Genomic DNA, 26,324 nt, shown 5'->3' on the forward strand with positions numbered 1-26,324 from the left:
TATTACATTAAAAATACCTGTGCTTTATATCTATTTTACTGATGAATTTAGCTTTTATTTTACTGTGTAAACATAGTGTAAAGGGCTAGAAACATAGAAGGTCGTCAACAGAAGAAGACCACTGGGTCCATCTAGTCTGCCCTTTTAGTATTTCACATCATTAGACAATTATGGCATAACCTGTGGAATTTTAACCTACCTGCAGAAAGAGGGTTCCCCCTACCCTGGCCCAGCTGGTGTGGCAGCCGCTGACAACTGCATCCAGGCAGGGAGTGAATAATGTGTCTGTGCATGTTTGTGGCTTCCCTAATTCATTCTATCAGGGTTATGGAAACATCCAAGTTGGGGAGCTGTGGACATGGCATGAATGTCTATAATGGTTAGACCCTTTTAAGACCTTTTTCCATGTAATTTTATTTTTACTGGATATCTCAATCCTTAGGCCTTCCTGTAGGGCGGGCTCCAGGCTTTTGCAGGCTCTTGGGTGACAGGCCCCTCATCCATCCACTATGCACCCATCATCCACACACTATGCACAATCACTTGAGACACCACTAACATACACAAACACACATTATTAACACAGACACTGCCACACACTTTACTGATACAGACACTGCCACACACTTTACTGACACAGACACTGCCACACACTTTACTGACACAGACAGTTACCGACTGACACACACAGAACTTACAGCTCTTTCTTCTTCCTCTCAGCCGGCCAATCTCCACACTGTAATATTGAGGACCTGCGGTTCATGTGATCAGGTCCTTCACCACCCCCTTTGCAGGATGCTGACAGGTCCTGCTCCTTCTCTGTCTTCTGATGTACATCCCGCTCACCCTGCACTACAGTGAGCGGGCTGAACATTAGAGCACCGGCCCCTCTCCCCCTCTCTGGGTCCATAGAAGCGCTGTACCTGGCACATGCCCAGGTAAGCCCGGTGCTGACGCCAGCCATGCATTCCTGTATGAACACAGCTTCATTTACCAAATTTTTATTCATTTACAGAATGTGATTGTTAACTCTGAAAAAAACTCTATAAACCAGATATAGAAGGGTATAGACTTATGTAGCAAGGATATTATAGATTTATTGTCATTTTTTAAATGGAATTTTCCTAAAAAATATCTCTTTATATATTGACTTTTTTAATTGCAAGGTCACATTAAAAATGGAGAAAGGATCTGCATAATTTATACCAATTCCAATCTTTAAATCACAATAATAATAATAATAATCATAATCATAATACAGCCCTTTCCAATCCATTTCTTCCATATAAGTCGATCTATAAAACCTAACCTGTTTTGGTATTTTATATAAGACTTTCTAAAGTTATAACTCTACAATTATACCATTTTTGTTTTTGGTTGGGCTTACACATAGTATACTGCTCAGTATTTGTATCCAAAATCAGGCATGAAATTGACACAATGAAAACTATAATGATATAAAAACACTTGCACCTTTTTCTGTGTTCTCCTGGTTTTGGCTAAAAATTCTACTACTAGGTAAAATAATAATAAAAGAACAAAACCCAGCCTTATGGTCCAAAATACTGATCAGAGTGCACCTGTGTGAATGAGGCCATAATATACATTAAAACTATTTGTTTATAGCTCTAAAATATCAAACATATATCATATCAAATCCCGGTAAAAAAATGTATAATCTTTTATCAGACACAAGCCATATTTACAAAAATGGTATGTGGACATTTTGGTGTGAGCATTATATATTTTTGTGCACCTCCGAAAAAAAACATTCATTTAGGTATAGAACCAAGATGGTGCCAATAACAATAAAATAAGCCTCTGCACTAAATGTTCCATGAGTATGACAGGTGTACATGAGGTAAGCTTGCTTTTGTTCAGATATACCTGTTAGAGCAAACAACATGTAATATCAAAGATGAGACGGTTTATTCTTCTGCAATATTGATCAGTTGTTATTAAGTGTCCAGTGTTGTCGTCGTTGGTTCACACTGACAACTTGGGCAACAAGAAAACCCAAATTTGTTAGCAGATTACTATATAAATGCAGAGAGAATGTTGTGTGACTACGATGCATTTGGAAAGTCTTCGGACACTTTTACTTTTTCACATTTTATGTTGCAGCCGTGTGCTTAAATATGGGTTTGGAAAGACTTTACAAGGTCTCATAGCTGATAATGCATATTAGAATTAAAATCAAGCCATGAGGAGGAACTAACTGCCTGTAGAGTTTAGAGATGGAATTGTGTGGAGGCACAGATCTAAAAAAGAGGTTGCCACCTCACCAAGCTAAGTAATTAGGACCTTGGTAAGAGGTGACCAAGAACTCAATGGTCATTCTGGTTGATGACCAAAGAGCACTCCACCATCTGGGCTTCATGGCTGAGTCGCTCTCCTCGCTAAATTATACATGAAAGCCTGCCTTGTTTGGCATTTGCAGACAAGCGCCTAAAGGTCTCTCAGACTGTGAGAAACACAATTTTCTGGTCTAATTAAACCAATGACCCTAAGCACACAACCAAGACAAAGCAGAAGTGGCTTAGGGACACCTCTGTTAGTGTTCCTGAGTGCCCTGAACCCAATTGAACATCTAGACAGAGCTTGAAAAAAACTGCTAAGTAGAATGGCAGAAAAACCCAAAATCCAGATGTGCAAACCTTGTTGATCATCCACAAAAAGATTGGAGGCTGTAATCACTGCCAAAGTGCTTCAACTAAGTACTGAGTAAATCATCTGAATGTTCATATCAATGCAATATATCAGTTTTTCCTTTCCCAAAAAATTAACATTGTTTAATACCCTTTTTTCACTTTGTTGTTATGAGGTACTGAGTGCAGAATTATGGGGATATTTTTTTAAATATTAGCACAAGGCTGCAGCATAACAACATGTGGAAAAATGAAAGGGCCAGAAGACTTTCTAAATGCATTGTATACCAAATTATCCAAAAGGCAATTCTACAAATCCATTATCAGGTGTACTATTGTTACTGTTTCAAAAAAGAGTCTTTTCTTTTAAAGATGGTACATTTTTAATGATTAAATATATAAAATATGTATTGTGAAATCTAAATACATCTTTTCTTGATTCTCTAGAATCAAAAACACTCCCATATATAGATGTCAGTTCTGACAACAACCACATCTGCCCAATATATGTGCATCATATGTGATATGTCTGCCTGACTCAGAGAACAATAACGGGGTGCTTTTCAATGTTTTTCTCTTGATACTGTATTTCTCTATTTAATTTACAAGTCAATTGTGTCACTGCAAACACTCAAAGCATCAATTGGTCCAAAAACATTTATCAAGTCATCTCTCAGACTACATCCTGACTGAGTTGTAGTATCCAATGACTCTTGGGATGGTGGAGCCAATGCATGGTATACCGCTTTTGATTTGCAACCTGACTCCTGCTTTCCATCAAGGTTGCAAGTTGAGGGACCAACATTTTCAGGACTGGAACAAAGCACCAAGGATGATCCATCCAATGACATTTTACACACCGAGCTAGTGGTGCTCTGCTCTCCTCTCCATGCTCCTGGAGAGGAGGAAGCTGGAGTGTCATGCCTAGTGCTTGGTATAGGTGGTATTATCGGTAGTCCTGACTCAATCTCCATGCAAGATGAAGTTCGATATAGTCCCCTATCAGAGGCCTTTTCTTTAAAGACACAGTCTTCCATTTGTGTGGAACTCTTTATTGTGAGAGACAAGCTACTAGACAACGCTGTGCCATGAAAGAGACTCTTGGGTATCAAAGATTCACTAAAAAGCGCCTCATCAATGCTACGTCTGAGGTTGATTGGAGATGGGGGGCGAAAATCAACAGTTGAGTCACTGTCTATTTGGACACTAATATATGATGGTGTGTTGGAACCATGGGGAAGGCTTAAACCTTGAACCTCAAGGCTTTTGTTGCTGTGGTAAATTAAGCTCAGGTCCTCTCCATGACTTAAACGTTTTTCCACTAGAGTGTAGAGTGGGAAGAATTCTGAGTCACTCCGAGCAATGGTATCACAGACAAGTAGCTTTTCATGTTGAGAAGAAGCCCACTGATGATTGGTTTGTAAAATGGGCGCTTTCATTGTAACATGCCCAGGGGACAGTCTGAATATCTGTGTCCAGCAATTGGTTCTTCCAATCTCATTGGCACAAAAAATAGGGTAGGCTCCTATGAGTGCTAGAGGTAAACAGATTCCAACTTCACAGAGACTTGAGCTTAACTGGAAAGCCCACCAAGGCCAAGGGCCAAAGACAATGGAACCACCGTAACCCAAAGCATACAGTACAGCATACAACTGTAAGCCAGCATTTAAAATACCAAAACAGGCAGATAAAAGAACAACATGGGTTGCTCTGCACCAGTCTTTCAGGTTTGCAAAAGGACATCCACTGATATACTCTGTAGGGGGAGCAGAACTTTTGAGGTCATAGATTTGGGTGCTTTGGGATCTTGCAATGCAACAAAAGATCAAAAAAGAGAAAGACAGAACTACAGTTAATACAACATAAATTCCTCTAGAAACTAGTAGAAGGAAAGGGAATAGCTGTAACAGATCAACAACTACAACTGCTCCTCCTGCACATACAAAGTGAAGAAATGCTGCAGAAGCTAGGATGCAGAGCCGTGGAAAGCTTGGAGATGAGTGCTGAAGACGGCATCTTGAACATAGCAAGAGGAGTGAAATACTGAAGCTTGATGTCATACAGGGGAAAGCTAGGTCATGCAGAAGCAGAGCAGTAAAAGTCGGGAGGCGATCCTGGTGGCCATAGGCATCATAAAATAGGGAGAAGGCTCGACTGCTACCTAATGCTATCAACAGTATGTGTAAAAGTGAGAAATAAAAACCACCTGAGGGGCATCTAAACACAAGACAGATAACAGACAGTAAAGCGAGTAAGGCCACTGATCCATACAGCCCAACTGAGCCATATACCAGGGCTTCCCAAGCAACACCCCACTCAGCCACAGAGGTATTCCAATCAGCATGCAATGTAATAAAGATGGGCGGAGAAGAGAGAAGTGGGAAAAGTCCATGGAGAGTGGGGTCTACTTCATGAGGAGTGGGCCTCTGAGTCATGCTGAAATCACATTTTTCAGAACTCGAGTAACTGCAATCCCAAGAAGCAGGATCTGTTGGAGATGTTGAGCCATGTGAAATAAAACCAGTATCTGCAAAACAAAAGCAGAAAAAAGGAGAATTGGTAAAATGTATATTAAATATAAATTATGTCTGTATTTTTCTAACTTTAAGTATAAGATCCTCAGAATACAATAAACCCAGTGTGTGTTTGCTGACCACTGATTCCTGTAATGATCCTACCCCCAGCTCATTGAAGGCCATCGTTCTATCAGTGCCAAGATTGTTAAAGTGAATGTACCATCAGCACAGTCTCTTCAAGTTTTGCACATAGATAGAATGGCGCTGCCACGGAGGAAGCCGTTGCCGCGGTCCTTTTTTGAACTGCGGCCCAGTTCCTGCGTACGGCTCAGTTCTATTTCCAGGCACTGGACCGGGGGTGAAGCACTGGAGGTGGACCAGCCTGCCCCCAGTGGGGAGAAATCAATGGAGCTGCATCATAGAGGACCGGAGGTTTCCTTCCACTGGGGGCAGGCTGACCTGCCTCCAGTGCTTCAGCCCTGGCTGGTGCCCGTGAATAGAATGGCGATGTACACGGGAACCAGGCCGTGGTTCAAAAGAACAGCAGCATCGGCTTACCTGCGCCAACGCCATTCTATTCATGTGCAAAACTTAAAGCTGAACTCCTCTTTTGACTGTGGTACTGTGTTTTTCAGCTTCCCCACAGCATGTCTTTAAAGAGAATCTGTCAACTGCATTAACATTCCAAACTTCTGAGACTATTAACTGTTAGTCAAGGAGACACACAATACCTTTCATTATATCTGTCTGTGCTTCTAGAATGTAGAAAAATGCTTTTATTCTGTAGTACAATGAGTCAAAAGGGCTATCCTGAGCTTCTAACATGCAGCAAGCTGTAACAGCTCTATAGGGTCCATTTTCATGGCCTGATGTGCACCCATCAGCAAGATTGGCGCATTTGTAGTGGCTTTACACAACACGATAATTCAGAGAGAGATGTGCGGCGAATTTGATGTCATACACGAGCCAATGTAAAAGGGTCTCCATGCCCCCTCCCATACCTAAGCCTTAGCTTCCAGGTGTCAACCAAGCAGGTTGGGGTGATAGAGGAGGTATTATAGCTCGCAGCAGGAGCTTGGGAAATCCTCTGACTCTTTGCACCATAGAATAATGCATTTTTCTACATTCTAGAAGCACAGTTGGATCAGGCCCGCTTCTGCCATGAGGTGGAATGAGCTTTCCGCCTCAGGCGGCAGAATTTGCGGTCCGGCAGGGGGCGGCATTATGTCCCCCCTGCTGTCATTTTTGTTAAGTATCACTGGTCCGGGGGGGATGCCGGCTATCACTCGGGGCGGCCGCCTGAGGTTTGCCTCAGGCGGCAGAAACCCTTGAATCGGCCCTGAGTTGGATATATGAAAGGTAGAAGGCATCTCCTTGTCCTAATAGCATTTTCAGATCTTCTCGATATTATTTCTAGATTTCTAGATTATTGCAGAATATGATGATGTCCTGTTCTAGGTACATCATTTCCCTCACACTGTTGTGTCTCATCACTGCTCTCAGGAAGTTAAGAGAGGGTAGTTTGCTCTCAAGATAAATCCACATTTTTTCCTGAGCAAACACTATAACTAATGAAGACTTAAAGGAGAAGTCCGGCCAAAATTAATTTTTGATATGTTGTTACTTATGAAAAGTTATACAAATTTCTAATGTACATTAATTATGGGAAATGCACATATACTGCTATTTCCCTTAATTTAGTAGATCAGGAAGTGTTAGAATTATCTCTGAAGAAGTGACGTCACGACCCAGGGTGTAATTCCTATGGAGTGTCCAGCAGGGGGCGCTCTCTATATAGAAGTCTATGGGACTTTATTGTTTCTATGGGTTTCTATGTAATGTAATGTAGTGTACAGTGCTTTATTGAATGAATACATCTATGGAATACTTTGGGGAGCAAGTGTCCTTGCTCCCCAAAGTATTGCATAAATGTATTCATTCAATACATTCAATACACAGTAAGCCCGCCGATCCGCCGCATTTCCGCCGCATTCCCGCCGATCCGCCACACGCTGATCCGCCGCATTCCCGCCGATCCGGACCATATACATTGAACTACAGCTCCCATCATCTGCTTCTAGTATGAACAGGTGATGGGAGCTGTAGTTGGGTAAGGGATATGACATGCCGCCGGGCGCAGGGGGGAGCCGCTCAGTACACAGCAGCTCTCCCCCCTCCTCCTTCCGGGATAACTTCCGCCTATAGCACTGCTGACTCCCTGCCTGGCCGCCGCTCTCCGCTCTCATATACCGGCTCCCGGCATCAGCGGGGACACCAGGATGCATCGGGAGCCGGTATGTATGGGGGGGAGAGCGGCGGCCAGGCAGGGAGTCAGCAGTGCTATAGGCGGAAGTTATCCCGGAAGGAGGAGGGGGGAGAGCTCCTGTGTACTGAGCGGCTCCCCCCTGCGCCCGGCGGCATGTCATATCCCTTACCCAGCTACAGCTCCCATCACCTGTTCATACTAGAAGCAGATGATGGGAGCTGTAGTTCAATGTATATGGTCCGGATCGGCGGGAATGCGGCGGAAATGCGGCGGATCGGCGGGCTTACTGTGTATTGAATGTATTGAATGAATACATTTATGCAATACTTTGGGGAGCAAGGACACTTGCTCCCCAAAGTATTCCATAGATGTATTCATTCAATAAAGCACTGTACACTACATTACATTACATAGAAACCCATAGAAACAATAAAGTCCCATAGACTTCTATATAGAGAGCGCCCCCTGCTGGACACTCCATAGGAATTACACCCTGGGTCGTGACGTCACTTCTTCAGAGATAATTCTAACACTTCCTGATCTACTAAATTAAGGGAAATAGCAGTATATGTGCATTTCCCATAATTAATGTACATTAGAAATTTGTATAACTTTTCATAAGTAACAACATATCAAAAATTAATTTTGGCCGGACTTCTCCTTTAAGGAAAAATCTCTTGGTTCACTGCAGTTTGTACCAAACAGTAAGACAATCCCAGAGGGTCTTACTGACAATCCTCCTACCCTGCCACATTTTATATTAAAACTGCTGCGTTTATGGTCTAGAATACTGCTGAATTGTCCGGATTTCCCACATGAAAACCCAGTTTTCTGCTAAATGCTCCTTTATGTCTTGCAGTTCCAATGTTCCATGGCAAAGCATAATGTTCCGCTCCAGGAAGATATATAATGCCCCGTGAATTTGTGGGCACAATTAGAGAAATAAGCAATCTGAAATACTGTGTATATTTTAGGGAGGGTCTCTCCCTTTTCCATGTATCCAGGAAGAATTTATATATGGACTGTACTTGGCTTACATGTATACATTTTTACTAAGAATACAAGATAATAATACTTGGAGATCTATTTTACTGGCTCTGGTCCCAAGCCGAGACCATGACTCAGCTTAGAAAGGCTCTAATTTTAGAGATCTTAAAAACATGTCAAAAGTTTTGATCTGTCTGGGTCTTAGTGTTCAGACCCGTACCAATCAAGAGAACGAGAGATGAGAGAACAGCACTGCAGCTTTGCTCCATAGCTCCATCATAAGTCTGTCTCTTTATTTTTAATTCACAGTGGAGAGTGGACGTGCTGCAGCGTGTCTTCTCCTCGTTCTCCCGATCGGTAGGGGTCTGAACACAGACCTTGACCGATAAAAACTTTTGACATGTGTCTATAACATGTCAAAATTTTACTTTATAACAACAGTGATACTTTAACTTGCCCCATACCCCGGGCATGACTCTCCCTGCCCCCATAAGGCAAGATGAATAAGGGCTGTGTTAAGGGCCTTTAACAATTACTGGCCAGGAGCATTGCAAGAAAAGCTCTTGCAGCTGATAAACGACCCATGTAAAAGTGACAGTGATCAGCTGAGGACCAGGAAAACGTCCAATCCTTTGCTGATCATTGGTTTAGAACATGCTTCAAAATTTATCGTCATCGACTGCACATCTCTCTGTGTAAACAGGGGATGTAAGGCTGATAATGATAAAGGCAAACTGACCTCGTGGATAAAAATATATCCGTCCTCTCAGATTCCAGAGCAGTGCCTACTTACCTAGAGATCACACAGCATTGCATACTTACCTAGTGCGTTGCTGCTGTCATCTGTCATCCGATTCTCCCATTCAGCTGCTGCATCTTCAGGCTTCCACCTCATCCAGAATGATTGACAGCTGAAGGAGGTCTGAAGACACAGTAGCTGGATGGGAGAGCCAGAGAAGAGGATGCTGGATGACAGAAGCAGTGCATTAAGTAAGTATGCACTACTGTGTGATCTAGAAACTGATATAAGTATATTCATGCTGCATGAACAATACGATACATGGATAGTTTGTGCAGCCTGGCAACTTGATTTGTCATGCCATGCTCTGCAAACAAGTGCTAATAATGCTGACTGGTGCCCATTTACAGCCATCCAAGGCCGAAAAATCTTAATGTTTAGTCTCCTTCTCCTAGTTCTGAGCTGCTGCTTTCTGCTGACACAGAAAAACTGTAAGTAAGCTCTTCTCTCAGTCTCCCCCTTCACCCCCTCCCTTCTAAGATGGCTGATGTAAACAAGTCTCTTTTTGCAATTTTGTATGAAATTTGTAATGCAGGGTAGATTAATCACAGTGAGTTCATCAGCAACCTGACCTCAGTTTAACCCTCCCAGTATTAAAAATAGGCTACAAAGTTGAGGGGGGGAGGGGAAGGCTGAGAGAAAGGCTCACACAGATTTTTAAGTTTGCAATAGCTTAGAACCAGGGAAAGGAGACTGATTACGTTATAACAAGTATGGAAGGAATTGTTAGTCTCACTATGGACAGCAACATATCAAAAGTTATGTTTGAGCAGAATACCCCTTTAATGCATTTCTTCAATCCTTCTTGGATTGTAAAGGGAATAGTACAAAGGAAACACTTATACTTTCCTTATGTTTTCTGAGCTTTTGCTGAAAAAAATCAAGGCTGCGCTATGTGAATAAGGCCTAACTGAATAATCTGGAATCACTTATAAATCACTATATGACAATGCAGAGTGGAATAATTTTTTTGTCTTGTTTATTTATCTTTTTCTTATGTCTTTAAAGCAATGTATGACAGGTAAAAGCCAGTCCTATGATAACAACATATGGACAGCTTGTTCTACCTGTCTACAATGAAGATTATTTTTATATGTCAGTATTCTTCTCCCATACTTCTTTCAAGTGAAGAGAGAAAAAACATACCAGATTGCACTGCTGTGATCTGTCTCCAGGAAAACTCACTCGTACAATAGATCAACATAAAAGAAAAAAGTAATAATTTGATTCTCTTCCCAGAGAGACTAAGAAAATCTTGTTATCAAACAAGGCAAACTCCAATTTCCTGTGTTAGCAAAACCCTGTCAATGTGGATAGCAAATGTGAGGCTATGATCACACACTATTAAAATGACAGCCGTGGTTATTAAATAACAACCGTTATGTGACATTAAATGATGGGCGTCCAATAAAAACGGCCATAATTTTAAAAGACAGTAAAGGTGGTCAAGCGCTATTTGGTAAGAATTCATTTATTTGAATAAAAACACATAAAATACATCCAAATATTGGTGTCCTACAAAATTATACTTCTTATGTGTATCACATACAATATAAGGTTACAAACCCACTTGGCGGGTCTGCAGCGAGTCTCCATGCTGCGTTTTTGCAGCGAGACTCGCTGCAGATCCCGGCCCTATACTTTTAATGGCAGACAAACACGCAGCAGGGATGTACATCCCTGCTGCGAGTTTGTCTGCAGCCCACCCCATTAACCCCCGGCCGCCGGAGCTGATACTTCACCTGATCCCGGCTCCGGCGGTTCCCGATGTCTTCAGCAAGCCGGAGCGGGGACCAGGTGAAGTATATGCTCCAGCCAGCCCCCCGCAGCCCCGGCCGCCCGATCGCCCCCCCCCCCCCGCAGCCCCGGCCGCCCGATCGCCCCCCCCCGCAGCCCCGGCCACCCGATCGCCCCCCCGCAGCCCCGGCCGCCCGATCCCCCCCCCACGCAGCCCCGGCCGCCCGATCGCCCCCCCGCAGCACCGATCGCACGCCCCCCCCCCCCCCGCAGCACCGATCGCACGCCCCCCCGATCGAGCGGCCGGGGCTGCAGGGGGGCGTGCGATCGGTGCTGCGGGGGGGGGATCGGGGGGGCGGGGCTGCGGGGGGGCGATCGGGCGGCCGGGGCGGCGGGGGGGCGATCGGGCGGCCGGGGCTGCGGGCGGCTGGCTGGAGCATATACTTCACCTGGTCCCCGCTCCGGCTTGCTGAAGTAATCGGGAACCGCCGGAGCCGGGATCAGGTGAAGTATCAGCTCCGGCGGCCGGGGGGTTAATGGGGCGGGCTGCAGACAAACTCGCAGCAGGGATGTACATCCCTGCTGCGTGTTTGTCTGCCATTGAAAGTATAGGGCCGGGATCTGCAGCGAGTCTCGCTGCAAAAACGCAGCATGGAGACTCGCTGCAGACCCGCCAAGTGGGTTTGTAACCTAATAAGCATTGATAACATACAGAAACACTCAAAATGACTGCAAGGCCTTGCAAGCTTTCTACACTACAAGAACTATTTCCTGCTGGATTTCTACTAAACCGTTTCAGGACAATGCTAAAAAAAATTGCTGGAAACTAAAAGTGAGGATTACTAGATGTCTTGTTTAATTCTATTATTCATTTATGGTTTAGTGTAAGAACTTTGATGAGTAGATGACATGTCGTTCATACAAATAAAGTAATCCTCCAGAATTGTTTTATTTATTTTAATGTCTGGAAGTCCATCAATAAATGGCAGCTTCCCTTGCTTGTTGTGATGTTGTCAGTGCAGCTTCCTTCATCCACCACTAGGTGGATCTTACTGAATTTATGGTGCTCCCATTAAGTTTAATGCTATAGGTTAAACCAGAAATTTTCTCTCTATCTGACATGAAATGAGAATAAACTTCTTGTTTTAGGTCAATTAGCATTACCAAAATAATTTATATTTGCCAAATGCTACAATAAGTAGAGAGACACAAGTTTAGGGTATTTCTATTACTGTCTGCATAGTCAAAACTTTACATACACTAAGATTACTGTGCCTTTAAACAAGTTGGGACAGCCCATATGATGATGATGATAATGATGTCATGTTTTTGGAAGCTTCTGATCTGAGTTAATAAAAAAAAAAAAATCTGTGGATATATTTTAAGGCACACCTGAAACACACTGCTTCTTTATGTAACACCATGGGAAAGTCTAAAGAAATCAGAAAAGATATCAGGAAGAGAACTGTGGATTTGCATGTCTGGATCATCCTTGGGTAAAATATCTAGATACCTGAAGATGCCTTGTTCATCTGTACCAAAAATTATACTGAAGTACAAACAAAATGGGAATGTTCAGCCATCATACAGCTCCTGAAGCAGATGGGTTCTGGCTCCCAGAGATTACTGTGCTTTGGTATGGAATGTGTATATCAACCAGGAACAAAAGCAAAAGACCTTGTCAAGATGCTGGCTAAAGCTAGTAAGAGTGTCACTATTCACAGTTAGGGCCCTTTTCCACCGGACGATTATCGTTTGCATAATTGTTAACGATCTCAAACCACCGCTATTGCGAAAGACCTGAAAACGTTCACTCATTTCCATGGAACGATAATCGTTACTTATGATCGTAATTGTTGATCGTTTTTCTTCGCTATTTATTCGCTATTGCGTTCGTATCTATTGTGAACGACTGAACGATGTCTTATTCAATGCGAACAGTTTGCGAACGTTTTGCGAACGAGCAACGATAAAAATAGGTCCAGGTCTTATAAAGCGATCAACGATTTCTCGTTCGGTCGTTAATCGTTAACTGCATTTCAAGCGAACGATTATCGTTTAGATTCGAACGATTTAACGATAATCTGAACGATAATCGTCCGGTGGAATAGGGCCCTTACTGTATCGACATGGGCTAAATTGTCTCTCTGCCAGGAAGAAGCCATTACTCCAAGAGAAACATAAAGCCACAATAATGTTTGCAAATGCACATGGACAAAGACCTTAAAGGGAACCAATCAGCCAATTTGAGCTGATATGGTTCCCTTAAGCATTGTATAAAGCACCTGGAGCGGCTCCTGTACGTACCGGCCGCGGCCGCAGCAGGTGCTTTATAACGGAGAAAATGACTTTTATTCCCCGGCTCGTGACTAGATACGAGCGGGGAAGTAGTCATGGTGGGCGGCTCCCCGCTCGTATCTAGTCACTGTGCTCTGCCTGTCAGCGCGCTCGGCGGGATGATTGACAGGCAGAGAGGCCAGTAACGGACCTCTCTTCCCGTCAATCAGCCAGGGAATAAAAGTCATTTTCTTCGTTATAAAGCACCTGCTGCGGCCGGTACGTGCCGGGGCTGCTCCAGGTGCTTTATACAATGCTCAAGGGAACCATATCAGCTCAAACGGGCTGATTGGTTCCCTTTAACTTTTGGAGACAAGTCCTGTGGTCTAACAAAGCGGAAATTAAACTGCCTGGCCTATAATTGTTATGTTTGCAGGAAAAAGGAAGAAGCTTGCAAGCCTAAGAACATCATCCCAACTGTGAAACACGGGGGTGGCAGCATCATGTTGTGGGGTTGTTTTGCTTCCAGAGGGACTGGTGCACTTCACAAAATAGATGGCATCATGAGGAAAGAACATCATGCGGCAATACTGAAGCAACATCTCAAGACATCACCTAGTAAGTTAAAGCTTGTGCGCAAATGGACAATGACCTAAAGCATACTGCCAGACTGGTTACAAAGTGGTTTAAGGATAACTAAATCAATGTTTTGGAGAGGCCATCACAAAGCCCTGATCACAACCATATTGAAAATTTATGGTAAAAGCTGAAAAGGCAAGTAAGAGCAAGGCAGCCTACAAACATGGCTCAGAAACACCAGTTCTGTCTAGAGAAATGGGCCCAAATTATTACTAACTATTGTGAGAAGCTAGTGGAAGGAAATCCGAGAAGTTTGACCCAAGTCATAAAGTTTAAGGGCAATGGTACCAAATCCTAAGTATGTAAACTTTTGAATTTTCAGAGAGTAATAAAAATGCCTTTAAAGATTCTGTCTCTCTCATTATTCTGGCATGTGGCAAATATGAATAATTTTGGTAATCCTAATTGACCTAAAAAGGGAAAAGTTTATTCAGATTTCATGTCAGATAGTGAAAAAAAACATAAAAATGTGTCTTTCTATATAGTGTATGTAAAGTTATGGGATCAACTGTAGCTGTATAGATGCATGGAAAACTGATGGCAGAAAAAGTCCATCTAGTCTGTCCTTTTAGAATTTCCTTTCTTATCATCTTAGGATAATATATGTTTATCCCAGGCAGGTTTACATTCTGTTATTGTAGATTTATCTACCACATCTGCTGAAAGTTTGTTCCAAGCATCTACTACTCTTTCAGTAAAGTAATGTTTTGTTACGTTGATTCTGATCTTTCCCCTAACTAACCTCTCACTGTGTCCTCTTGTTATTGAGTTCAATTTTTTTTTAAAATCCTTAAAGGAGACCGGTCACCCCCCGTGCCGGGGTGACAGGCTCCCGGACCCCATTACAGCCCCCTATACTCACCTGATCCCGCCGGGTCCCGCTACCTGAGCCGGTCGGGTCACAGAGATATCAGCTCCCGAAGCCCGGCGCGGGCGCTGACAGGAGAGTCCGATGCTCATAGGGAATGACGGAGCATCAGACTCCCTATTAATTCTCTATGAGCGTCGGACTCTCCTGTCAGCGGGCACGCCGGGCTTCGGGAGCTGATATCTCCGTGACCCAACCGGATCCAAAAGCGGGACCCGGCGAGTATAGGGGGCTGTAACGGGGGGTCGGGAGCCTGTCACCCCGGCACGGGGGGGGGTGACAGATCCTCTTTAAAGGGAACCTGTCAGTCGGAATGCAAAGCAGTAGAGATGAGTCCGACGTCTATAGAAAATGGCTGGAGAAGTCATTTTCTATGGACGTTGGACTCATCTCTACTGTTTTGCATAACGCGCACCCTCAGCTTTGGGCCGTGTTTTAATCCGCCCAGGGACCGGGTCCAGGAGCGGGACTTCCAGGGAAGTTTAAGTATACTGGGCTCCACCGCGGGGTCAAGCAGGCTTCGCCACGGCATCCCGGCTGACAGGTCCTCTTTAAGTCTTTCCTGATATGTTTTATGTCTTTCGTAGCCCATCTATGGACCCGTTCTATTTATCTCATCTTGTATCCAAGTTTGAAGTGCCCAACAGGGTACTAGAGTCTCCTTTCAATTGCAAAGTTTTCCCCATTCATTTAGTTAATGCTAGTATAAAGTCTGCATTTAGTAGGTGCTAACATTATAGTGATCATTTACCCATTTGGCATTAGTGCTCCCCAGTGGCGCCCTCCAGTGGTAGCTGCAGACTGCAACAACTATTTATTTATATTATTATTATTATTATTATTATTATTATTATTATTATTATTATTATTATTATTATTATTATTCATTTATTATTTATCAAGCCAAAAGTAGCAGAGCTTCTGTATCCACATATATTATAAACCAGTGTTTCTCAACTCCAGTCCTTAAGATCCACCAACAGATCATGTTTTGCAGATATCCCATACAACAAACAGCTGTGGCAGTTACTGGTGCACTGACTAAAATTATATCACCTGTGAAATCCTCAAAACATGACCTGTCGGTGGGTCCTGAGGACTGGAGTTGAGAAACACTGTTATAGAAATAGAAATCTGGACATATAAAAATGAATAGTGGAAAATAGGTAAAGAACTGGCTGAGTTCTCCAATGATTTCTGTGTATGCCTCTGATTCTTGCTGCACCTAGACTTTTTTGTTGCACAGCATTCTCAGACGATAAAACAGTGAATTTCCCAACTATATTCATTTGTCACACAATAATACATCCCTTTCTACTGAAAAAAGATAAAAGACATGGAGGGAAAAAAAAACATCCTGCAGCAGTTGCTATAGTAGCTGTTATGTAACAAAAGTCTGTGCCTAGCCTTACAAACCTGTGTGCAAAGGCACGAAAAATACCATTACCAATGATGATCCTCCTTTTCCTATTGCAGTGTAATGAATGTGCCAGACGCAGCTTTATATCATTACTTTGTACAGGCCACTAACCACAGCCTTTACTACTCTTTGTCATTTCTGCAGAGCTGGCAATCCTCCAGTGACGTCATACCACCTATTATAAAGGCTCAATGCCTTAAAGAAGTGTTGCCTGCTTGTGATCCAAGGGCCATATGTTTAATAAAAATGTTAAAATTCCACAGAGCTGCTTGCCTCTATTCTTCTCTTCCCTCCCAATAACTACCCTGGAGTTCTAGGTTGGGACCTTCTATAGAAAACCCACCTGTTCCAGAATGACATGTACTGCAGGAAATGTCTCAAAACATTGTTAGGGTGCCTTCACACCTACCGGATTCGCAGCAGATCTCACTTCTGCGGATTCGCAGCGAGATCAGCTGCGGATCCAGTATCAATTCACCCCTATGATAGCACATACTCACAGCGGGATTGACATCCCGCTGTGATTATGTGCTTTAACCCCCCGCTGTCCGCAGCCCCGCCGCATCCCCCATCCCCAGCCGCATCAGCCTATCCTGACCGCATCCAGCAGCCCGCATTCCCCCATCCCCAGCCGCATCCCCCATCCCCAGCCACATCCCCCCATCCTCCCATCCCCGGCCGCATCCAGCAGCCCGCATCCCCCATCCCCAGCCGCATCCCCCCATCCTCCCATCCCCGGCCGCATCCAGCAGCCCGCATCCCCCCATCCCCGGCCACATCTCCCCATCCTCCCATCCCCGGCCGCATCCTGCAGCCCGCCGCCGAGAGCATACAATACCTGCTCGGCGGCGCGCCTGCAGTGAGGCTGCCGGCTCCGGGCCCGCTCAGATCAGCTATGCTATCATAGGGGTGAATGGTACCGGGTCAGCAGCGGTTCTCGCTACGAATCCGCAGAAGTGAGACCCGCTGCGGATCCGGTAGGTGTGAAGGCACCCTTAAAGGGTTTTTATTTTCAGTTACATATAGGACAGGACATCAATACCTGATTGTCAGGGTGCCAACACTTGGCAACACACTGATCAGATAGCTATCAGAGCCGCCACGGCTTAATCTACAGTGTGAATGAAGCTGGAAGCAGATAAACTGAACAGGAGCTGAGCTGCAGTAACCCGGCATGGCCACTACTATGGGGAAAATGGAGCTAACTGCGCCTATATCTGTTTATGTTGTAATTCCAACCACCCAAGTGCTGAGTACCAAGGCAGCAAACATTCATGTAGGAGGGTCCTAAATATACACTTAAAATATCTTTTTCTGTAACAATGTATGTAGCTATCAATAATATTACATGGCCACACTGGCCACTTTATCTTGACTACTTTGAAAGATAACTTTCAACACAAACGGGGTGGAGGTGGACTTTATCATTTGAAGTTTTCACCCCGTTTTTAGCTTGTGCTTTGAGGTTTTTACTAGTTAAAATAGATTATATTATCATGCAATAACACTTTTTTGTTGCGTGGTTTTTTTACACTTTTTTTTAAAGAGTCGCACATACAAATGTGTCTAAAAAGTCCATAGCAAAAAAAGTTGCAAAATTTACCAGAAATTCACAAAAAAAGCTTGCTATCTTCCATCCTTTGAGTCTAGTTTGCATGTACAACATTCATATTTTATCATCAGTAAATATACTATAAGCATTCATTAGATTTGACCTTTAATCCTATATATAAATACAAAGCTTTTATTTCCTCTATAGTATAATAAAAGAGTTTCTGAAATCTGAGCCTTTATTGGTTATGGAAATATATACAAGTGCACCCTGCTGTTCTGTGTGACTGGCTGCATACAGAAAGGAAGAATAACCTTCATCTAATCAGACAGCTTGCTTAATTTCCAGGCCACCCAGCCGGCTGATGGCAGCCCTCGATAATCTCCAGTAAATGGTCATCTCATCGCTCACACGGAGAGCAGATTCATCAGCCAGACGTAAGATGACAGCCTTGTCACGGACTGAATATCAATGTTACCTACTAACCTATTTCCCAAAACCTAGGCAATTCCCAGTGCCTCTGCTCTGTGCCTCTATATTACTGTTGGGGCCTACTTTCATTGCTTACCACACTCTCCTGACTTAATTGGTAAAAGAATTCAATGAATCTAAAGAGACGTAAGATAGAGAGAGTGTTCTGGGAAATAAGAGAAATGTAAGAAATTAATGACTAAAATATATAACATCTACAGTCGAGGAAGCAAGTCTAATTTTAGCAACTAATATCTAGCCACCAAATTACAGCTTGCAGCTGGTGGTGCAGTTGCAGATGAATGTTAAGAATTAACTGGAAAAAAGCTGGATATTATAGCATCTACTACTTAGGAAGGTGTCTGGGCAAGGGGAACTACCTTTACAATCTCATTGGGTCAACTTCCCATAGAAACATGCAAAATATGCCTGTAATGCTATGAAACCTCTGTCTGTTTTGGGCAACCATACAGAACCCAGCAAATTCTGTGGACTGGTCTATTTCTAAATAATTGGACAGGATGCAAAGCCAGAGTAAATGCAAAACCAGACTGCAAAAACTGCAAAGACTGCAGTGTGAACCCAGCCTTAGGCCAAAGAGGTTTGACAGTGTATATCAAGGTGTACACCTGCTGAGCCCATTGGGGGGGGGGGGGGGAGCTTTATCAACTATATAGACTGTCTGTAAACAGTTGGTTTAGCGGAAATGTAATACTTTTTAAAAAATGTAGGCGGCCTATGCCAACTTCGAAGAATGCCTTTTCCGTTACAACCACATATATCTTGTAAAGCTAATTTACTATGTGCCACTCCTCCACATTTGTCACAAATTTGTCTCATAATTTTATCCCAGCATAAAACAAATGAGTATGTGGTGAGTAGAGATGAGCAAACCACAACAAGCTCAGGTTCATCAGAACCCTAGCATGTGGCATATGATTGCTGGTGGCTCAAGAAGATGGATGCAGCCGTAAGGCCGCATTCACACGTTCCGTGTTCTGAACTCCATAGATCTGCATTCTGATGAGCCTGAACTTGCTCAGGGTTCGTTCATTTCTACTAAGACAGCCATGACAGAAAACCTACTGTCCTTCTGTGAACGCTCGCCTCCCTCTCCTCTCAGCTCCCTATGGTAGCCTATGATCCTGAGACAACTCTTCTCCTCCTGTCCTACTGTGCTCAGACATATCAAATGTAATCTCCGCCTGTAGCTGTACAGCTCAGGGTTAGGAGCTGTCTAAAGTTACAGTAAGAAGACCCTCACACTCACTATGGAGGTAGTGTCATGAACATACATCCATGAACAGAGCGAGAGCTAATGCAAGGTTTTATAAATATGGTTATAGATTTGCATCCTGTGGCTCTCCAGGGGTTAAGAACCTATAAAGCTCAGTATGCCATAAAGCTTATCATGGCATTATAAAACTTGTAGTTTCACAAATATGCACATTACTAGTAAAATATGTAAAAAAAAACAACACAAACACATAAATAATGCATGGGAGCAGAGAAAGCACAATGAATACAGACTATAATAATTGCCTGGTGATAACATCCTTTAGGGAACTTTAGCATTATGGCTTCCATTTATAGCAAGGTCATGGCACCTACATTTGGGTTATGGCTTCTGCATATAGTGGGGCCATCACAGCTTTTTAAACAGACCCCACTGACTTATAGTGGGGTCCGAAAAATTGTTTGTTGGGATTCCAACAGTTTTTGATGGCAAGAATAGTGCTGCAGACTACAAAAAAAAAAATAAAATGAAGGAAACCCAGACCAACCTTACAGCACTTAATGTGAACAAAGTCGGGTGCATGCAGGACATATAGGCTCTTTCTTGCACAAAAGTAAATGGAGTGCAGCCAAATGCATGCATTAGAAAAAACACAGCTAAATGCAGAGTGTGAATGTGCCCTTACCAATAACTAACACTTCTGATATTGTATAACATGATTTACATCCCCTATATGAATCATCTCAGCAGTGACATTAGTGAATATTCCCTGCTATACAGGATTAAACTAGAAGACTTTTTCCTATTCTTCTTTACACATCACTCATTTACCAGGTTCCCTGCACTAATATCACTATACAATATCTTAGTTTTCTTTCATACATGTCCAAGTCCAGTTATCTACAGACCACTCACCAAACTCCTGCTGCCCCAGACAGCACACAGCAGCCTCTCCTGCAACCAGTGCAAACCCTTTGACTGTCATTATTTGTCACTGTCAGTACCCTAAAGCCCTCGGCCAACAGCTGCACCACATCATGTGACGCTCATGGCACTCCAGTTATGCTGCCTCATTTCTACCTAACTATACACTTCTTTTTGGCACCCTGTTGTGTAATAAAGAGACTTAATTCCAAATTCCACATTTGTTACTCTATGAAAAGCAGAATATTCTGTCTAGGTCTATTGCTTAACTGCTGGATATTGTACAAGTTGTCAATATGCTCCGCTACTTGGCCCCTGTAGTGGAATCTATTAGGAAACCTCGGCACAGATTGAGTGAGAAGAACAGGGAAGGGTGGGAGAGAAACAGTAACCGAGAGGGAAATCAGACACAACTGAGGACCAGGGAATGCGACACAGATGAGCAGGAAGGGAGATGATTTCTTACAGACTAAGATCACTGAAGAAGAGGGGGAAATGAGACACATATCTCCATCTGGGTCACCATGTTTGAATGATCAGCTAAATATAATCTCGATCCAGTCATTCTAGCCCCAGATCCATGTCTTCCTCCAGAAAAAAACTACTTCGCCAAGTTCAAATGTGTCTGGTATGACCAAATTTCCATCAGTAGAAAACAAATTGCACCAATAAATAACCATGTGATCGATAAAACTTTATGAGACATCAGCACATACTTCAACCTGTGTAGTTATTGTGGAAGGTTTCATTCAACTACTGCATTGTGCAGGGATGCCAACCTGGGAGAGCTGCTTTGAAAGTGACAGGGTGGCATGATAAATGGGCAAGGCCTAATACATATAGCATTGCATAGTGCTGTATCTGCCACACTACACCAATATAATACTTTTATACAGTGCTCACATTTATCATCACATACAACATAGTCTCCATTTATACACTCTCTATATATATCAATCTGTAGGACAGATGCTGTAGTCCCTGCCTAAATAACTCCACGCTGCCAGATTAGAAAATCTTTTTATTAAAAGAATAGCACCAGGAGATATTTAGACCCCGTGAACGAACATGGATTGACGACAAAAACCCAATGGTACCAGCGTTTTTTTGGGTCAGAGGTGCCTTCAGATTCACTTTAAACTAGATGCACCTGATTTATCAAGCAAAAAAAAAGCTGGTGCATTTTTATTTAGCCTGTCTAGTCTAACTTTACAGTGCTAGGGATGAGCGAACCGGCCGAGGTTCGGGTTCATATGAACCTGAACTCTCGGCTTCTGATTCCCGCTGTCTGCCCGCTCCGTTGAGAGGGTGGATACAACTTTGAGGATGGCATGGAAAACTGGGATATAGCCATAGCCAAAGGCTGTATCCCAGTTTTCCAGGCGGTCCTCCCGCTGTATCCACCCTCTCCACGGAGCGGGCAGACAGCGGGAATCAGAAGCCGAGTGTTCAGGTTCATACGAACCCAAACCTCGGCCGGTTCGCTCATCTTTAGTGCTTACCTATTCATGGGTCGTATTACATCTTCATCTACATGTAGAATGGTGCTGGGCTAGAGAGCCTATTACAGCTCAGTAATTGTTATGAGTCCCTTAGCTGCAATCAGGTGAACAGCCAAGCCAGCAAATGTTCTCTAGTCCGATTACACACAGCAATATGGACCTGTTCAACTGGAAATTGTTCCATGTAATAAGGCCGTCAGACAATATTTGTGAATCTGGGCCTTTGTTTATAGGAAAACCAGGGGAGTTGTCAGGTTGGTATACGCAAAAGAAGAGTTATTATAATAGATGCTCTGCCAAAATCTGACTGCGGGATCAATGATACCTAATGGAGAGATGTGATTTCCTTCACGAACAGATTTGTCTCCACTTAGCCCACAAACAGTAAGGCAGATAGCAGACAATCGATTAATGTCAGCCACATCACTGTTCAATTAATCAAATATACAAGAAAACCTAGAGTTCATTTTGTTGAAATGTAATATTTATTGTTACATTGATAAAGGGTTCACATTAAGGCTATGTTCACACTACGTAAAAGTACGGCCATTGTTGCCATCGGCAACAACGGCCGTACTTTTTGCGGGGTGGAACAATGCCTTATTTTCAATGGGACATGTCAGTTTTCTGCGGCCGCAATTCAATGAATTGCGGCCGTAGGAAACCCTGTCAGTTCACACAGTGATGCGAACGGCTCCGGCCGCTTGCTTCACTGTGGGCTATGGGAAGCTCTGATGCGGGCGCGCACTGATGCACTGAGAGCTCTGCGGCCGGAAAGATCATCCGGATGATCCGTGCAGAGACCGTCCGGTCTCTCACGTTGTGTGAACATAGACTAAAGATGAACGCGGCCAAGTACTGAGATATCCTGGATGAAAACCTCTTCTAGAGTGCTCTGGACCTCAGACTGGGCCGAAGGTTCATCTTTCAACAAGACAATCACACTAAAATAACAAAGCAGTGGCTTCAGAACAGCTCTGTGACCATTCTTGAATGGCCCAGCCAGAGCCCTGACCTAAACCCAATTGATCATCTCTGGAGAGACTTGAAAATGGCGTCCACCAACATTTACCATCCAACCTGAGAGAACTGGAGAGAATCTGCAAGGAAGAATGGCAGAGGATCACCAAATCCAGGTGTGAAAAACTTGTTGCATCATTCCCAAGACAACTTATGGCTTTACTGGCTCAAAAGGGAGATGGCTTCTACTCGGTAATAAGCAAAGGGTCTGAAAACTTATGACCATGTGATATTTTAATTGCTCTTGTTTAATAAATTTGCAAAAACATCTACATTTGTTTTCTGTCAAGATGGGGTGTAGAGTGTAAATTAATGAACTTTGTTTGTACATACCAAATGAAATGAAATGAAACAAAGCGTGAAAAATTTAAAGGGGTCTGAATACTTTCCGTACCCACTGTATGTTGACCACGATCTCATGGCAGATACTGATGATGGTCACTGGTAATATGCATAGCTATGGGTCTCTGAGGCAACTGTTCCACACCCAGCAAGTTCCATGCACCTATTAATCCTCCAGAAGGAGCTGCATCTCTCCATGAACCGTGAAGAGCTTGCGGCAATGCATAGTATTAACTGGTGCCAGAAAGTTAGATGGATTTGTAATTTACTTCTATATAAAAATGTCATGTTTTTTGTAGTTATCAGCTTCTGCATGTCCTGCAGGAAGTGCTGTATTAGTTTCAGTTTGACAGAGTGCTCTCTGCTGCCACCTCTGTCCATGTTGGGAACTGTCCAGAGCAGTAGCAAATCCTCATAGAAAACCTCTCCTGCTTTGGATAATTCCTGACACAGACAGAGGTGGCAGCAGAGAGCACTGTGTCAGTCTGGAAAAAAAACGCCACGTCCTGCAGGACATACAGCAGCTGATAAGTAATGGGAGTAAAATACAAATTTATATAACTTTCTGACACCAGTTGATTTGAAAGAAAATAAATTTTGCTGAAGAACCTTTTTAAGACATAACATGTTGATTATTAAAAAAAACACACAGGCACATACATGTACCTTTGTAATTATTGCCCTGTTTTATCTGGTGTGTAACATGAAATAGCTCTTTGCAAATAGTTTTGATTAAAAATATCCTAGTGTTTTGTCAACCGCAGACTCACGTGTCTCTGAGGTAACAGACTGCAAACAATCCCTGTGTAATCAGATCCTGCAGTCACACTACCGTCCATCCATTGCCTTTCTTGCTAACATACATTTGGTACCATGGCAAGTAAAAGCTGGAATGCATTTGAACTATAAAAAAGGTGTATATACCGTACTCTTTTCTGGAACACTAAACAAAGATAATACATCAAAAATAACAAAAAAAAAAAACCTGTACAATTTTTCCCTTTATCTTCTCATTTTCTTTGATCCTAATTTGTCTCATATTACATTGATTTCCTGTTTACATGTATCATTCATATATAGGTTTATATCCTTCAGCTTTTACCAAATGCATTGCTATATTTCTTTATTTCCATCTAAAATATTTAATTACAAAGATGATGATGATGTTGGTTATAAAGTAACCGAGGAAGATAATTGGGGGAATGTATGAATGCGTTCTCCAGAAAACTGGTGCAAAAAGTTTGAGATTTTTACACAAATAAGCAATTGCTCAAAAATGAGTTTTTGCACAGCCCTTTGCTTTAATCAGTCTTTGTGCACACATCTCTTATTACACAGAGAGTTGGGCGGCCAATGGAAGATTATTTTTGACATGCTAAAATACAGCGATTAGCCGATGAGCCAGTGTTTGCTTACTAATCGGCTGATCGCTTACTCCATTACACAGGGAGATACTGTATCTGCCTGATTTGTCAGATAATCTCTCCTTGCAATCCATGCAGTGTTAAAAGAGAACTACAGGTAGAGGTTAAAAAAAGAAAAACTTCTGCAGAAGCATATAGCATTACTTACCTATCTATTCCAGTTTTGAAACTACCAAAAATCCTGGTTGAGCAGTTGCACACAGTACTACAGGTTCCAGAATGCAATGCTTTGCCTCATCTGTCCATCACAGTTCACCGCCCTGCCCATTCCCCGACCAAAGCTGTTGCAGAACATCTAGGCTGTGTTCACACATTGCAGTTTCATTGTGTTACTGAATTATTTGCAGTAATTTGATTTCATTGTGGTCCCACCCACACAGCACGCTGTATTCTCTACCTGTAACACCACACAGCACACTGTATTCTCTACCTGTAACACCACACAGCACGCTGTATTCTCTACCTGTAACACCACACAGCACACTGTATTCTCTACCTGTAACACCACACAGCACGCTGTATTCTCTACCTGTAACACCACACAGCACACTGTATTCTCTACCTGTAACACCACACAGCACGCTGTATTCTCTACCTGTAACACCACACAGCACACTGTATTCTCTACCTGTAACACCACACAGCACACTGTATTCTCTACCTGTAACACCACACAGCACACTGTATTCTCTACCTGTAACACCACACAGCACACTGTATTCTCTACCTGTAACATCACACAACATGGTGTATTCTCTACCTGTAACACCACACAGCATGGTGTATTCTCTACCTGTAACACCACACAACACGGTGTATTCTCTACCTGTAACACCACACAGCACGCTGTATTCTCTACCTGTAACACCACACAACACACTGTATCCTCTACCTGTAACACAACACAACACGGTGTATTCTCCACCTGTAACACCACACAGCACGCTGTATTCTCTACCTGTAACACCACACAGCACACTGTATTCTCTACCTGTAACGCCACACAGCACGCTGTATTCTCTACCTGTAACACCAAACAGCACGCTGTATTCTCTACCTGTAACACCACACAGCATGCTGTATTCTGTACCTGTAACACAGCACACTGTATTCTCTACCTGTAACGCCATATGGCACTCTGTATTCTCTACCTGTAACACCACACAGCACGCTGTATTCTGTACCTGTAACACCACACAGCACGCTGTATTCTCTACCTGTAACGCCATATGGCACGCTGTATTCTCTACCTGTAACACCACACAGCACGCTGTATTCTCTACCTGTAACACCACACAGCACGCTGTATTCTCTACCTGTAACACCACACAGCACACTGTATTCTCTACCTGTAACGCCATATGGCACGCTGTATTCTCTACCTGTAACACCACACAGCACGCTGTATTCTCTACCTGTAACCCCACACAGCACGCTGTATTCTCTACCTGTAACACCACACAGCACGCTGTATTCTCTACCTGTAACCCCACACAGCACTCCGTATTCTCTACCTGTAACGCTGATATTGGATTGGCCGAGCATAACTGTGCTCAGCAAACACACACAATGTTAGACAGAGGCATGGAAGATTTGTCTCCTAAGGGGGGGAGAGCAGAAAGAGCAGGAGACAATGTGGATTTGCACAGAGGCCATTTTTTTTCACTTCCTGGATTTCTACCAGTTGGCAGTGTG

General features: G+C 43.2%; 1 protein-coding gene across 1 annotated transcript in view; it reads right to left on the reverse strand.

The window, feature by feature from the left end:
- Positions 1-1,172: 1,172 nt before the first annotated feature.
- PRRT4 (proline rich transmembrane protein 4) overlaps positions 1,173-26,324 on the reverse strand; it is a 50,634-nt gene continuing 25,482 nt past the window's right edge. The window contains exon 3 of the mRNA XM_069979481.1: positions 1,173-5,175. Coding sequence (XP_069835582.1) covers positions 3,251-5,175 — 1,925 coding nt within the window. The 3' untranslated portion in view covers positions 1,173-3,250. The remainder of the gene's footprint in view (positions 5,176-26,324) is intronic.

Source organism: Dendropsophus ebraccatus, chromosome 1 (genome assembly GCF_027789765.1).
Source record: "Dendropsophus ebraccatus isolate aDenEbr1 chromosome 1, aDenEbr1.pat, whole genome shotgun sequence".
NCBI classification, from domain to species: domain Eukaryota; kingdom Metazoa; phylum Chordata; class Amphibia; order Anura; family Hylidae; genus Dendropsophus; species Dendropsophus ebraccatus.